Below are 12,053 nucleotides of genomic sequence, written 5' to 3'. Positions count from 1 at the left end.
GTATTGTGTTGGATTGTGTTGGATTGTGTTGTGTTGTGTTATATTGTTTTGTGTTGTGCTGTATTGTGTTGTATTGTGTTATATTGTGTTATATTGTGTTGTACTGTGTTTGTGGGGCAGGTTCAGCAGCAGGCTGCTCTCATGGCGTCCGTGGGCCAGGGCGGCTATCTCAGTCCTATGGCTGCATTTGCTGCAGCTCAGATGCAGCACATGGCCACAATCAACGGCCTGCCTGGTGCTCCAATGACCCCCACATCAGGTAAGCCCAGAGATGGATGTGAACATCCACACACACGTGTGCAGTTGTGTGTAACATGCTCTTCCAGCTACTTTATTTCAACTGTCCAAATGTGATTTATGAGATACTTTTATTAATGGTATTCTATATTATGCATAGTCATCATTAAAAATTAAAGAATACTCTTTAAAATGCGTTCTTTACTTTGTAGTCATTTCAACTCTACCTTTTAACAAACCAATTTCCACAGTCAGATATTTTAGATTATTAAAGATTGCTTTTAGAATGGTTTATAATTATTAAACAATTAATAATGAATTCTCATAATATTTCAGGGATTGTATTACAAGTTTCTTTAATTAATGGGTTTGTCACTGTTAAGTAGTAGTAGGGTTTTTTGTCAGTAAACAGCACATAGCAGAGATAAGTTGCAAAAAAAAAAGTATAAATTAGAAAAAAAAGAAGGATCATAGTACAGTTACAGATTTAACCTTTGACTTTCTTAATTAGTGTTCGATATGGTCCTGCCCTCAGGAGGAAGCACACCCCCTGGCATCACTGCTCCCACAGTGACCAGCATCCCTTCTCCAATTAGTGTCAATGGTTTCACTGGACTGCCCCCTCCACAAGCCAATGGCCAGCCACCTGCAGAAGCAGTGTTCACCAATGGGATTCACCCTTACCCAGGTATCACTGTTAATCATATATACACTGAATATATAATCCGTCTTTATTTCCCATTTGCACATTCACCAAACTTTTCGTTATTGATTTTTGTTTTAGTAAGTTAAACTGTAATTGAGATTACCTCTCTGTCTCTCTCTCCACACACACACACACACACACACACACCACACACACACACACACACACGTGTGTGTGTGTGTGTGTGTGTGTGTGTGTGTGTGTGTGTGTGTGTGTGTGTGTGTGTGTGTGTGTGAGAGAGAGAGAGAGAGAGAGAGAGAGAGAGAGAGAGAGAGTTTATGTTTGACAGATTTTAATTATACATTATTTGAGTCAGGTAGGTGAGAAGACGTGTAGAATCTTGGCCTAAAATCTAATATGATTAATTTGTGAGTCATCAGCTGTAAACAAAAAAAGAACAAATGACATATAAAGTGTTATGAGGATATTTAACCCTTGGATGAACAAATATTTCACTTTTGATGTTCAGATTTAATGTCTTGCCTAAATTTAAATTGTTACTCCTACTTTCTTTCCACTTTACACTTAATTGCTTTCTTTAGTTGATCACCTTTCCACTTATTGCATTGGAATCTTATACAATTACTTCCGCTTTAACTACACAGGAAATCCTTTTTTTTTTTTTTTTTTACTCAGGAGCTGCGTTTTTCATGTGTAATGATCTGTTCATTTACAAGAGGCAACGGCAGGGCACTTAAACAACAGCGTTCCCAAAGTTGTGCTTACCAAAGGGCCGCGTGTGAAGTGTAGGGTCAGACAGTGCAGTCACCAGGGCAGTACGCTAAGCCAAGCCTCTCCACGGGTGGCCTGGGTATTCTCCACACTGCTGGCTGTTCCACTGCAGAGAGAAGCAAACGTGTGTCTCCTGGCTGTGTCTCAGTCCTGCAGGAGGTGGTTTTTAGGGAAGACTCGGAGAAGGGCGGCCTGGGTGTGACCCAGCGGAGTTGTTTTGGGGTTCAGGGAAGCTGCTTCCTCTCCTCTCTCTCTGAAGGTACCCATGCCCTACTACCCCACATCATACCCCCATATCAGTGCACCTCAGCTCTGTGTTCTGTAGTGTGCTGTCGTGTTGTGTGTATATATTTGGTTGTTTGTGTGTTTGGGGTTGTGGGGGCTTTATAGAGGTAGGAATACATTGCAACTATGGCAGTAGTTTGTGTCTGAGTGGTGTGTCTGTGTTACTGAGTAACATTTGTGGTGTTACCGTGTGGTTATACGCATGCCCGGCGTCATCGGGGATTTGATATGGGCCCTTTTGTGGGTGTGATAGCTGAAACTGTTCACAGTGCCACCCGTCCCCTGGCGTGCTATGTAGCCACGTCCTTGATCTGATATGTTACTGGCAAGCCACCAATCTTTAAATCCGGTAAATGAGCTTCTTGTAAAGTCTGGGGAGTGGATATTGCAGTTCCAGGGTGTCGGAGCTGCATGCAGTGTGTCGTTTCGAGCTGAATGAGGAGTGATACAGCAGCACTACAGGAGCAGCGTGCCATTATTAAAACAGCAGTTGCGCGATGTGGAGGTGTAGGTCTGTACTGTTTTCCGCCGTGCACTCGGGCTGTCCATCCAGCTCTCTCCTGCTCTCGCGGAAACTTTGGTGGGGCTCAGGTTCCGGCCCATGGCTCAGCTCGTGGGGGGAGGGGCTTCAACGCAGCACATGGGGCGGAGGGGCTTAAACTCAGTGACTCCGATTGTGCATGCCCACCACACAACACACAAGTACAGTCGGCACCCTCCAGAGTGCCAGTGACTTTCTGACCTGACTCTTAGCGCTCTCCCTTTCTTTCTTTCACTTACTCCTGCTCTCTCTCTGTCTCTCCCTCCCTCTCTTCTCTCGCTCTCTCTTTCTCTGTCTCACTTTGTCTGTCTCTCTCTCTCTCCCTCTCTCCTCTGTCTCTAGCCCAGAGTCCCACGGCAGCTGATCCCCTTCAGCAAGCGTATGCAGGAGTCCAGCAGTACGCAGGTGTGTCACTCCGAGATAGTGTTTTGTTTTATCGTGTGTCTGTGTAGTTGTGGGGGGAGCAAGCTGGGGTGTGCATGCTAACGTTCAACAAGTGTGTGCAATAGTTGTCGGTATTTGAACATGCTGCAGTATGAGTTTGAGCAGTAGGTGTGACGAGAGAAGGCGTGTGTGTGTGTGTGTGTGTGTGTGTGTGTGTGTGTGTGTGTGTGTGTGTAGTGTGTGTGTGTGTGTGTGTGTGAGCGTGTGTGTGTGTGAGTGTGTGTGTGTGTGTGTGTGTGAGTGTGTGTGGTGTGTGTGTGTGAGTGTGTGTGAGTGTGTGTGTGTGTGTGTGTGTGTGTGAGTGTGTGAGTGTGTGTGTGTGTGTGTGTGTGTGAGTGTGTGTGTGTGTGTGTGTGTGTGTGTGTGTGTGTGTGTGTGTGTGTGTGTGTGTGTGTGTGTGTGTGTGTGTGTGAGTGTGTGTGCAAATGTATTCTCTGACACATCGGCATATGTGTGTGTCTTAGCAGCCTACCCAGCTGCATATGGACAGATCAGTCAGGCCTTTCCTCAGCCCCCAGCCCTTATTCCACAGCAGCAGAGAGAAGGTGAGGCTGCTTCTCCTGACTACTGCTACTGCTCCTCTCACGCTCATCAAGGAGCTACATTTCATTGGCCAATCTGCTATCGAGACACATTTTCATAACTGAATTAATCAGTTTATGAAATTTGTTTAGAATACAATATACGTTGCAGCCCCACTGTAACTGTAGTGTCTGTGTACTGGCCCTCATATGCATGCAGAGCATGTAAACTGGGAATGACTGTGTAGTGACTGGGCTCTAACTAGGTTGCTAATGTTACGTGAATGTCAAGGTGCTTGTTACTTTGCCTCCCTCCAGTGGCTGCCAGGATAAAAGATTCTTCTTGTTGTGGTACATCATAAGCTAACTTAGCCATTCACCACTTTCTTCTCCAAAACATCGGGCATGCTCTATTGGTAAAGAAGAGCAGGTGAAAATGGTGCCTGATAACAGGCCTGGTCTATGTCAGTAAAGCTTTCCAGTGACTCCTCCCAGGATAATAGCAAGAGCAAATGTGTTTCAGTGCAGATAGGGAACTGCAGGACTGAGAGAGAACACTGAAAGCATAGACCTTTCCGATGAGCACGGTTCCTGTCCACCGAGTTGGAATGTGTATGAGAATCTTCATTCTGTTTCTCTCTCTCTCTCTTTCTCTCTCTCTCTCTCTTACTCTGTCTCTCTCTCACTTTGTGCATGTGTGTGTGCTGTAGGATCACTTCTAATTTCTCCTTGTATGTCCTCTCAGTCTATCTGTTTATTCTCATTATTTCAGTCTCCCTTTTCTTACAAACACTTCTTTATCTCTCACCCTTTGTCTTTCTTTCAATCTGTTTCCCTGCCCTTCTCTCTAACCCCTCCCAGGACCAGAGGGTTGTAACCTGTTCATCTACCACCTCCCTCAGGAGTTTGGGGATGGCGAGCTCATGCAGATGTTCCTGCCTTTCGGTAATGTCATCTCCTCCAAAGTGTTTGTGGATCGGGCGACAAACCAAAGTAAATGCTTTGGTGGGTAAAAATGATAAAACACCTGTAAAGATTATCATTCTTATTCTCTCACTATTAATGTTTTACCTCATTTCTCTACCACAGCAAAGCTTTTTGAAAAGAGGCACAAAGAGTAGACGCATGAGAAGCTGTAGTACGGTGACTCCCGCCCAGCAATCAGTGCGGGACGTTATAGTGGAAGAGGAATTTTGCTCAGGGACGCGAGTTGCTTGATGTGTCCTACTCATGACAAAAAATTAGCCCTGCTCCGTATATCTCCAGCTCCAACGGGTCCTTCAATTATCAGAGACAGTATATGCATGAATGAACAGAGCTCTGTTTGATTTGAACTTAATAAGAAGCGCCGTAGTTAGTGGGAAACCGTTGAAAGGCTTCACTGAGACATGACTTACTGAAACGCTGACCTAGCTGAAATGATTGAAGGAGCTTAGGGCTGGTGAGGAGACAGAATGTGCTAATGCTTTGAGCTGTGGATCTTTGCACTGATTACTATATCAGTGAAGTCATTATATCATTCCAGCAGCGAAACAGATCTAGATTTCATATAGTATTATTGTGTAGTTCTGTTCAAAATGAAATGTACCATAATATGCGTACAGTATACCATGCATGCAGAACAGAAGAAGATTCCTTTCTAATTAAAACAAATTATTTTAAGAACAGTTAAGCTAAATCATTTTGTATACTGAAAGCTATCGCTGAAGTCGTTGCACTGAGAGAAAAAACATCATGCTTTTTTGCAATCCGCAAGTAAAAAGTTCAGCATGGATTCAGATGCATTATCCAATCAGAAAACATCTTTATATCTCCTCGCCTGTCAATTATTGTGCATATGCACACCGTATGAAGAAACAATAGCCACCTACTTAGCATTCATGCTTTTGGAGAGAGAGAGGGGCTTTAGAGAAAAGTTTGGGCGGCCTTTGCAGCTAAACCTGGTAGAATTTTCCCAGAACTGTAAAATCAGGTACAGCAGCTTGACAAGTTTGTCAAATGACTTTTACCTGTAATCACATTATAAGACTCATAAGGAATATCAGAATTCCAAGCCTTCTACCCCAAGTCACCTCCCAATCCCAAACTTCCACCCTCAACATCTACCTCCAAGCACCCCACCCAAACCTAGCACTCCAATCCTAACCACCAGTCCTGTGCTCCCACCGTATAACATAATCATAAAGACTTGGCCAGAATGTTAATGCCACAACTGCTGTCTTAGTCTGGGTCTTTTGCTCTGTCCTTGCCAAACTGTGAACACTTGAAAGTGTATACACTTTTACACATATTTAAGCCCCTGCAAATCCATCAGCTCTTTGGCTGTGGTGGTACTTTCACAGCATCTAGCCATGCCAAGGTACTGAGGAATAGGTGCTTCAGAATTCTGATTTATTTGCATCTACCACTGAAGCCCATACTACAGGACTTTTATAATGAAAGTCCTGAAGATCTTTTAGAATGAAGCCGCACTAAGCTATGGTATAAATGCCATATAAAAAGTTGATCGCTGTCTTTCATTTTAAACAATCCTGTTCATAACATGTATACCAATTCATCGGGACTATTATATTTTATAGGATTCCTTAGAACCACTGCTCAGTGCCAGGTTTCTTAAAGCTCAGTATCAGACCCTGGGGCTGGGAGAGTTTTCCTTTGAGACATGTAGGAGATGCTAGCTGAATCTCCAAAGAATGCATATGTAGTTGCAGGTTTGCATGTCTCTGTGTTGTTGAATATTTATTGTATATGACTGTGTATGCTGTTGTGCCGTATTGACTGATTCTGTGCATAGCTGTTAAATGTTAAACATGTTTCTCCTGAGGTCATGTGATTCTCCCCCATTTCTCCTGGCTCTGGCTCATTTCTCTTTTAGATGATTTTATTCTCGCAGTTTTGCTTCTGTTTCTCTCTCTTCCTGCATTTGATGGTGTTCATTCTAATCACTCCATACTCCATACAGTCATGTCTGAGTCCCTGTTTAAAACTGGCTGGTTTATGCATCTTGAGTATCAAAATTATATCCAGATAAAATTTTACTGTATCTATTTAGAGCATGTAGTCAAGTGTTTCTTCTTGGACAAACTGCAATGCAGTTGCTATGCGCTGCGTACAATGCAAACAAGCAGGCCCCTGTGTTGTTTCTCCTTCTCTGTTGTTCTACATGTATATGATGGCAGCAGCTTTGAAAATCACACCTTTGCATGCTGTTCTTCATTTATTTAAAGTCGAAGCAACCCGCCTCCTCCTTTGGATGAGTGGTCTGTACAATTGAAATTCGATCCGTTCTTAAAGTGTTTGGGCTGCCGCGTCGCCTGCATGTTTATGTGGGTAATCCCTTTTCAGATATACTCCTGATACTCAAGCAGCCAAGTGTAAATGGGGTCTAAGTCCACATGTGTGTCTTTCTCTCTCTTCCTTGTTGGCCTGGTGCTGACCTGTCCTCTGGTCTCTTTTCTCTCTCTCTCTCTCTCTCTCTCTCTCTCTCTCTCTCTCCTCTCCTCTCTCTCTCTCTCTCTCTCTCTCTCTCTCTCTCTCTCTCTCTCTCTCTCTCTCTGTCTCTCTCTGTCTGTCTGTCTGTCTTCAGGTTTTGTGAGTTTTGATAACCCAGGCAGTGCCCAGGCTGCTATCCAGTCCATGAATGGCTTCCAGATCGGCATGAAGAGACTCAAAGTGCAGCTCAAACGGCCAAAGGACGCCAACCGCCCATATTAGCCCCGCCCCCAAACTCCCCTCACCCTGGGGGTGAAGGCCACTGAGGCACACAGAGAACAACAGGTCAGGAAGGCTGCATGTTCTGTTCCCAACAACACACACACACACACACACACACATGCAGCACACAGTAAAAACCTGGAGAAGAAGGGGGGCAACAGCTGCATATAAATTACTGTCACACACATATTACTCATGCATACCAAAAATAATATAGTTTTCAAGAGAAACTGTTTGGAATGCATTCCCTACCTTTATTTCACATTTGAGAAGTGATTTATGAGAAATATATCATTCAAACTGTTACATATAGTATATAATGTGAAATAAGCTGCTAAAAAGGCAGTGGTGTGTGAAGCACTTCTCCCTTTCTCAGAGAATGTTCCGTGGTGGGAATAAGATTAGTCCTCTCTGTGGTGTGCAACTCTCTCGCTTCCTCTTTCTCTCTCTGTCTCTCTGTCTATTCCCGTTTCTCAAACCCTCATCTAAATGATGATGGAGAATTGATGCTGTGTCATTAATTTACCCTGCTGATGCCTGCCTTTAACTGAGCCAAGTTATTACCTACTTACGTAACTAGTGAGGCATCCCAGTGTTAGCTCCGCTACACTTCTGCAAAAGATCTCACAGTATGGCTCCAGCTCGGGCTAGGGGCCTCGATCAGGGCCCCTGCTCGGGCTCCAAGCCAGCAGAGCTCAGGCCAACCTTCGCTAACTGCCGCATCTTAAATCTCCTCACCTGTGAGCGTCATAAGATTGCACGGTCAACTTATGCTGCCTTTGTGTATTATTTTTGTAGAGCTGGATCACATGTTGATAACATGAATAATGTTAATGAAACACAAAAGAACCACAAAAGGACAAGCTCGTCGCGGCTGGGGGTTTGACGTGCAGTTGGAGGTGTGTCGGACACGTGGGGATTCCTCTCACACCGCCACCGCGAAGCTCAGTGAGCCTTCAGAACCTCAGTGGCAACTCAGGAGAGCCGCCGTGTTCTACAGCCACACAGGACTCCCTTTCTGAGTCTCCACAGCCTGCCTAGCAGAAGCCCATCTCACACAGGAACACACGGACGAACCACTTAAAGACCAACAAAATATCACCAACAAAGCAGAACGCTGTAAGACCTTTGGAAAAGCCTCAGAACAAACAGACTCCAAAATCAAGGCATGAAGGGGGGAAAAATATTTTAAAAAACTAATTAAAAAAAAAAAACCTTTTGAAACCTAACTTGTGGGGTGGGAGTCATGTAATAAGGGACTTGTCTTTGAGAAAACTTTTTCAAGAACTGTTTTAAAGAAGAAAATAAAATAAAAAAAATAAAAAAATAAAAATAAAAACATTCACCTTTTTGGAAGAGCGAAACTTTTGGGAGGATGTGCCACTTCAGGACACAGACTGGCTGTGGTTGGGGATGGCCATGTTTACTTGGAGTGCCTGTCCGTTTCCAGAGGCTACAGCTGCCATGACGACCGCAGCTGCCATAGCGACTGCAGCTGCAGTCCCCTGCGAGACTTACCTGTCATTCCTTAGTTGTGTAGGGACCAAAAGACCAAACCTTTTTATCGATAACAAAAAAAAAAAGACTTGTAGCTGTAACATACGCAGACCACTGCATCTCTTTTGCTGTGCCAACGGGTTTAAGAGTTGTATTTACAAAAAAAAAAAAGAGAGATCTGTATAAGTAGAATATATATGAATATATGTATAAATGCATACATATAGATTACTGATATGCTTTTAAATACTGGCAAAACTATTTCAGATGGCCCATGGAGGTCGCTCACCGCTAGTTTACAATTATTCAAAATGAAGACTATTTATTTTTTTCTCTTCTCATGTTGTCTGTGGTGGGGTGAAGGGTGCGTGGGAAGGGTTGTTCCGTGTTGCAGCCTTACCTTTTCTAGATCCACACCCCGCCCTTGTAGTTACGATTCCATCAACAAAAGGTTTGAGATATACAAACCTGTTTATATTTACCGTAGATATAATATGTATTGCAAACTTTCAAGAAATATGTATTCCTATATATGCACATGCCCTGCAAATATATGGATACATAAGATACTAATCCCAAACTCATATATATGTATTTATATGCATATATTTTATATGTGTGTATATATATATAGAACCAGCTATTCAATATGTAGAACTGTAATTTTTTTGTAGATTTTAGCTGGTGTTTGAACCACAGCTCTGCTTGGACTTAACCAATGGGAAGAGTCTCATATCTGGCAGCTCCCAAACTGCAGGCATTCCTCTTTCTGATGAACATGTATGCCAACACACACACACACACACTCACGCACGCACGCACGCACACTGAAACATATACACACAAATATGTGCGATTATTATCGATAGATGTATATATGTGCATATGCTATTGACAAATGCAAAAAGGCCTCCTCTCATTTGAGAGTTTAAAGAGAATCAGGCTTAAGAGAATCAGGAGCATTTGCACAGGAGATAGGACGGAACTCTTTGTGTTATGTTAGACATATCTGCCTCTCTGCCCTCCAGTGTATTCCGCAAGCATATACAACTATACGTCACACATTGTGTACAATATACAAACAAACAAAAAATATATATACACATATATATACAGTATTGCTCCATTCAAACTGAGAGCTGGCTTTAAATTTGGACATGGCAGGTTGGATCTCCTGCATTAGTGCATGTAGCGTTGGGCTGTCAGCAGGTTCAGGTGCGTCTCGTTACCCAGTGCCTCTGACATTAGCACTGTGCTCTGAACACTGCTAGCCGCCATTCTTTATGATGATGTCAAACTCACGGAGGCACTGCTGTTTTTTTGTTGTTTTTTTTAAAAACAAAAAAAAACCAAAAAAAACAAAACAAACCTACAGCTCCTGTAAGTAAGCCTTCAAATATCTGTCGACAAGAAACATCTGTAAAGTCTGCCATCTGTTGTAACACCCCGCTCACGACTCAAGGGACATTTTGCTTAGGGTTACAATTAAGTGGGCATTATGTACATGATTTGCAAAGGTATTGTATGAATCTACATCCGCAGTGTGTTTACAAGTGCTGCTCGAAGAGCTCAAATGTATTTTGTTAGGATAGTTTTTGCTTGGTCCTCTGGCTAAGACTTGGGGGTTGAGTTTGAAATTTCTAGACACTGGTGATTAGAAGGTAAAGCCTTTATGATTTTGTTAGGTCATGCTCTGGATTGAACTGCTGTATTATACAGATGGTAATACTGTAAATAGTCATTCTGAAACCAGTTGATTCACTTTATGGCTACAGTAAAGGGTCTGTACAGCAGCAATAGAATAAACATTTCACTTTGGAAGGAATTTGGATATGAAATCTAAAAACCAATTCACCTGCAGACAAACTCCAAGAATGTTGCATTCCACCTCATTCAGGTACGCCACCAAGGCTCTTTAGCTCACTCAGATAGGTGTATTATGAAGCACTCATCTTGCTAACAATTCCCAACTTCCTTTGTCTCCGAAGTTCTCTCTTTTGGCACCTCATTTTCTGCAGCTTTCCTTTGTCTTGCTCACCTGTCTGTCCGTCTATCACCTTGCTTTGTTAATCCAGTCCATGCAATGTTTCAGCTGCAACTGTTTACATATTCTGGAAAAAAAAAATGTATGGTTGATAACCTAGCAAGAAACAGAGCAGATGTTTTATTATTTTATTATATATAAATATATACATAAACTAATGAATATACTGTAAATGTTTTTTTTCTTTATGTTACTCTGTATATAGGTTTGCATATTTTATAGGACTTTTACTTCTATCTACACAGACTGGATGATTATGAAACTTTAAATTCTGAGTTACAACTAGTAAAAAAAATACAATCTGGTGATGAATGGAACCAGGCAAGCAGTAGTCCTTGGCATGGAAAGAGAGAGTGGGCCATGTACACAAGTCAAGGAGAACATCAAATTCAACTGAAAAAAAACCCTCCATATATCACAATCTGAAGTGCTGTCAACATGCTTATTTATTTCTCTTTATTTATTCAACTGAATTTTTTTTTTTGTGCTGCAGTATACCAACACAGATCCTTTCCCCCGTTTGTGTTTCTGTGCCAATAGTTTCTTTTTCTTTACTTATTATGAACCATAATGTATGTTTGTCATTTCAAACGAAGCCATTTTTTAAATATATATATTTTTTACATGTTTTATATTGTGGGACACAATGGATCAATGCTACTGGCAAACGTCAGAGTCCACAACTAACATTTTCTTGGGAATGTAGAACATGCTCACGACTGGTGTTGCGTTCTGCAGTGAGAACCATCTACTGTTCTAATCCATTTTGCTGTTCCACAAGCCATGTTTTCCTGCGATCTGCTCCATGCCTTTCTTGCACACGCGACACCACAACTCCCACGGAGAAACTGCACTAATCCATCCATCACCTCAGCTACTCAGACTGGAGAGCCATCCAGCCTGTGCTAGTCATATCCTTTCACACTTCTACATCCAAACAACGACAATGAAGTACAAGGCAGTAGAAATGGGAGGCCACAGCGGTATAATCAGTTTAAAAATTTTTTTTTTTTTTAAATGTTTCGAAAAACAAGAAAACACAAAAAGGAACAACTTTTCAGACATTTGAGCACAGTAGAGACTGCTGGATGTAGTGGGTGGATTATTGCCAAGCCCATCACACTGAGTGAAAGCTATTAGCAGTCAGAGCGCTTTAACTGCTCCTGCCCTGTACCTCTGAACTGCATATTTCTCTGCTCCCTGGACTCTCGTTTTGTAATTTTACTGAATGATGCGTCTCTGCTTAGCCCAATAATAAAGCACAGTCTAGAATAAACCAGCGCTATGCCCCCCCCCCCGCCCCCCGATTTCATCTGTGTCTTTATACAAGCC

General features: G+C 42.5%; 1 protein-coding gene across 12 annotated transcripts in view; it reads left to right on the top strand.

Annotated features, from left to right (window-relative positions):
• celf4 (CUGBP, Elav-like family member 4) overlaps positions 1–12,053 on the top strand; it is a 76,008-nt gene that overhangs the window by 60,937 nt on the left and 3,018 nt on the right. For 2 of the 12 annotated variants that reach the window (XM_027003679.3, XM_027003677.3), the window contains exons 7-14: positions 121–259; positions 773–925; positions 1,824–1,934; positions 2,844–2,906; positions 3,410–3,490; positions 4,328–4,471; positions 7,053–7,243; positions 7,979–12,014. In XM_027003679.3, coding sequence (XP_026859480.1) covers positions 121–259; positions 773–925; positions 1,824–1,934; positions 2,844–2,906; positions 3,410–3,490; positions 4,328–4,471; positions 7,053–7,180 — 819 coding nt within the window. In that variant the 3' untranslated portion in view covers positions 7,181–7,243; positions 7,979–12,014. Of the gene's footprint in view, positions 1–120; positions 260–772; positions 926–1,823; positions 1,935–2,843; positions 2,907–3,409; positions 3,491–4,327; positions 4,472–7,052; positions 7,244–7,978; positions 12,015–12,053 lie in introns of those variants that run through there. The other 10 variants (XM_027003685.3, XM_027003683.3, XM_027003684.3 and 7 more) reach the window with 8 other exon arrangements.

This window comes from Electrophorus electricus, chromosome 8 (genome assembly GCF_041902795.1).
Source record: "Electrophorus electricus isolate QZ-2024a chromosome 8, ASM4190279v1, whole genome shotgun sequence".
In the NCBI taxonomy this organism is placed as follows: Eukaryota; Metazoa; Chordata; class Actinopteri; order Gymnotiformes; family Gymnotidae; genus Electrophorus; species Electrophorus electricus.
This window is presented reverse-complemented; position numbering and strand designations above follow the sequence as displayed.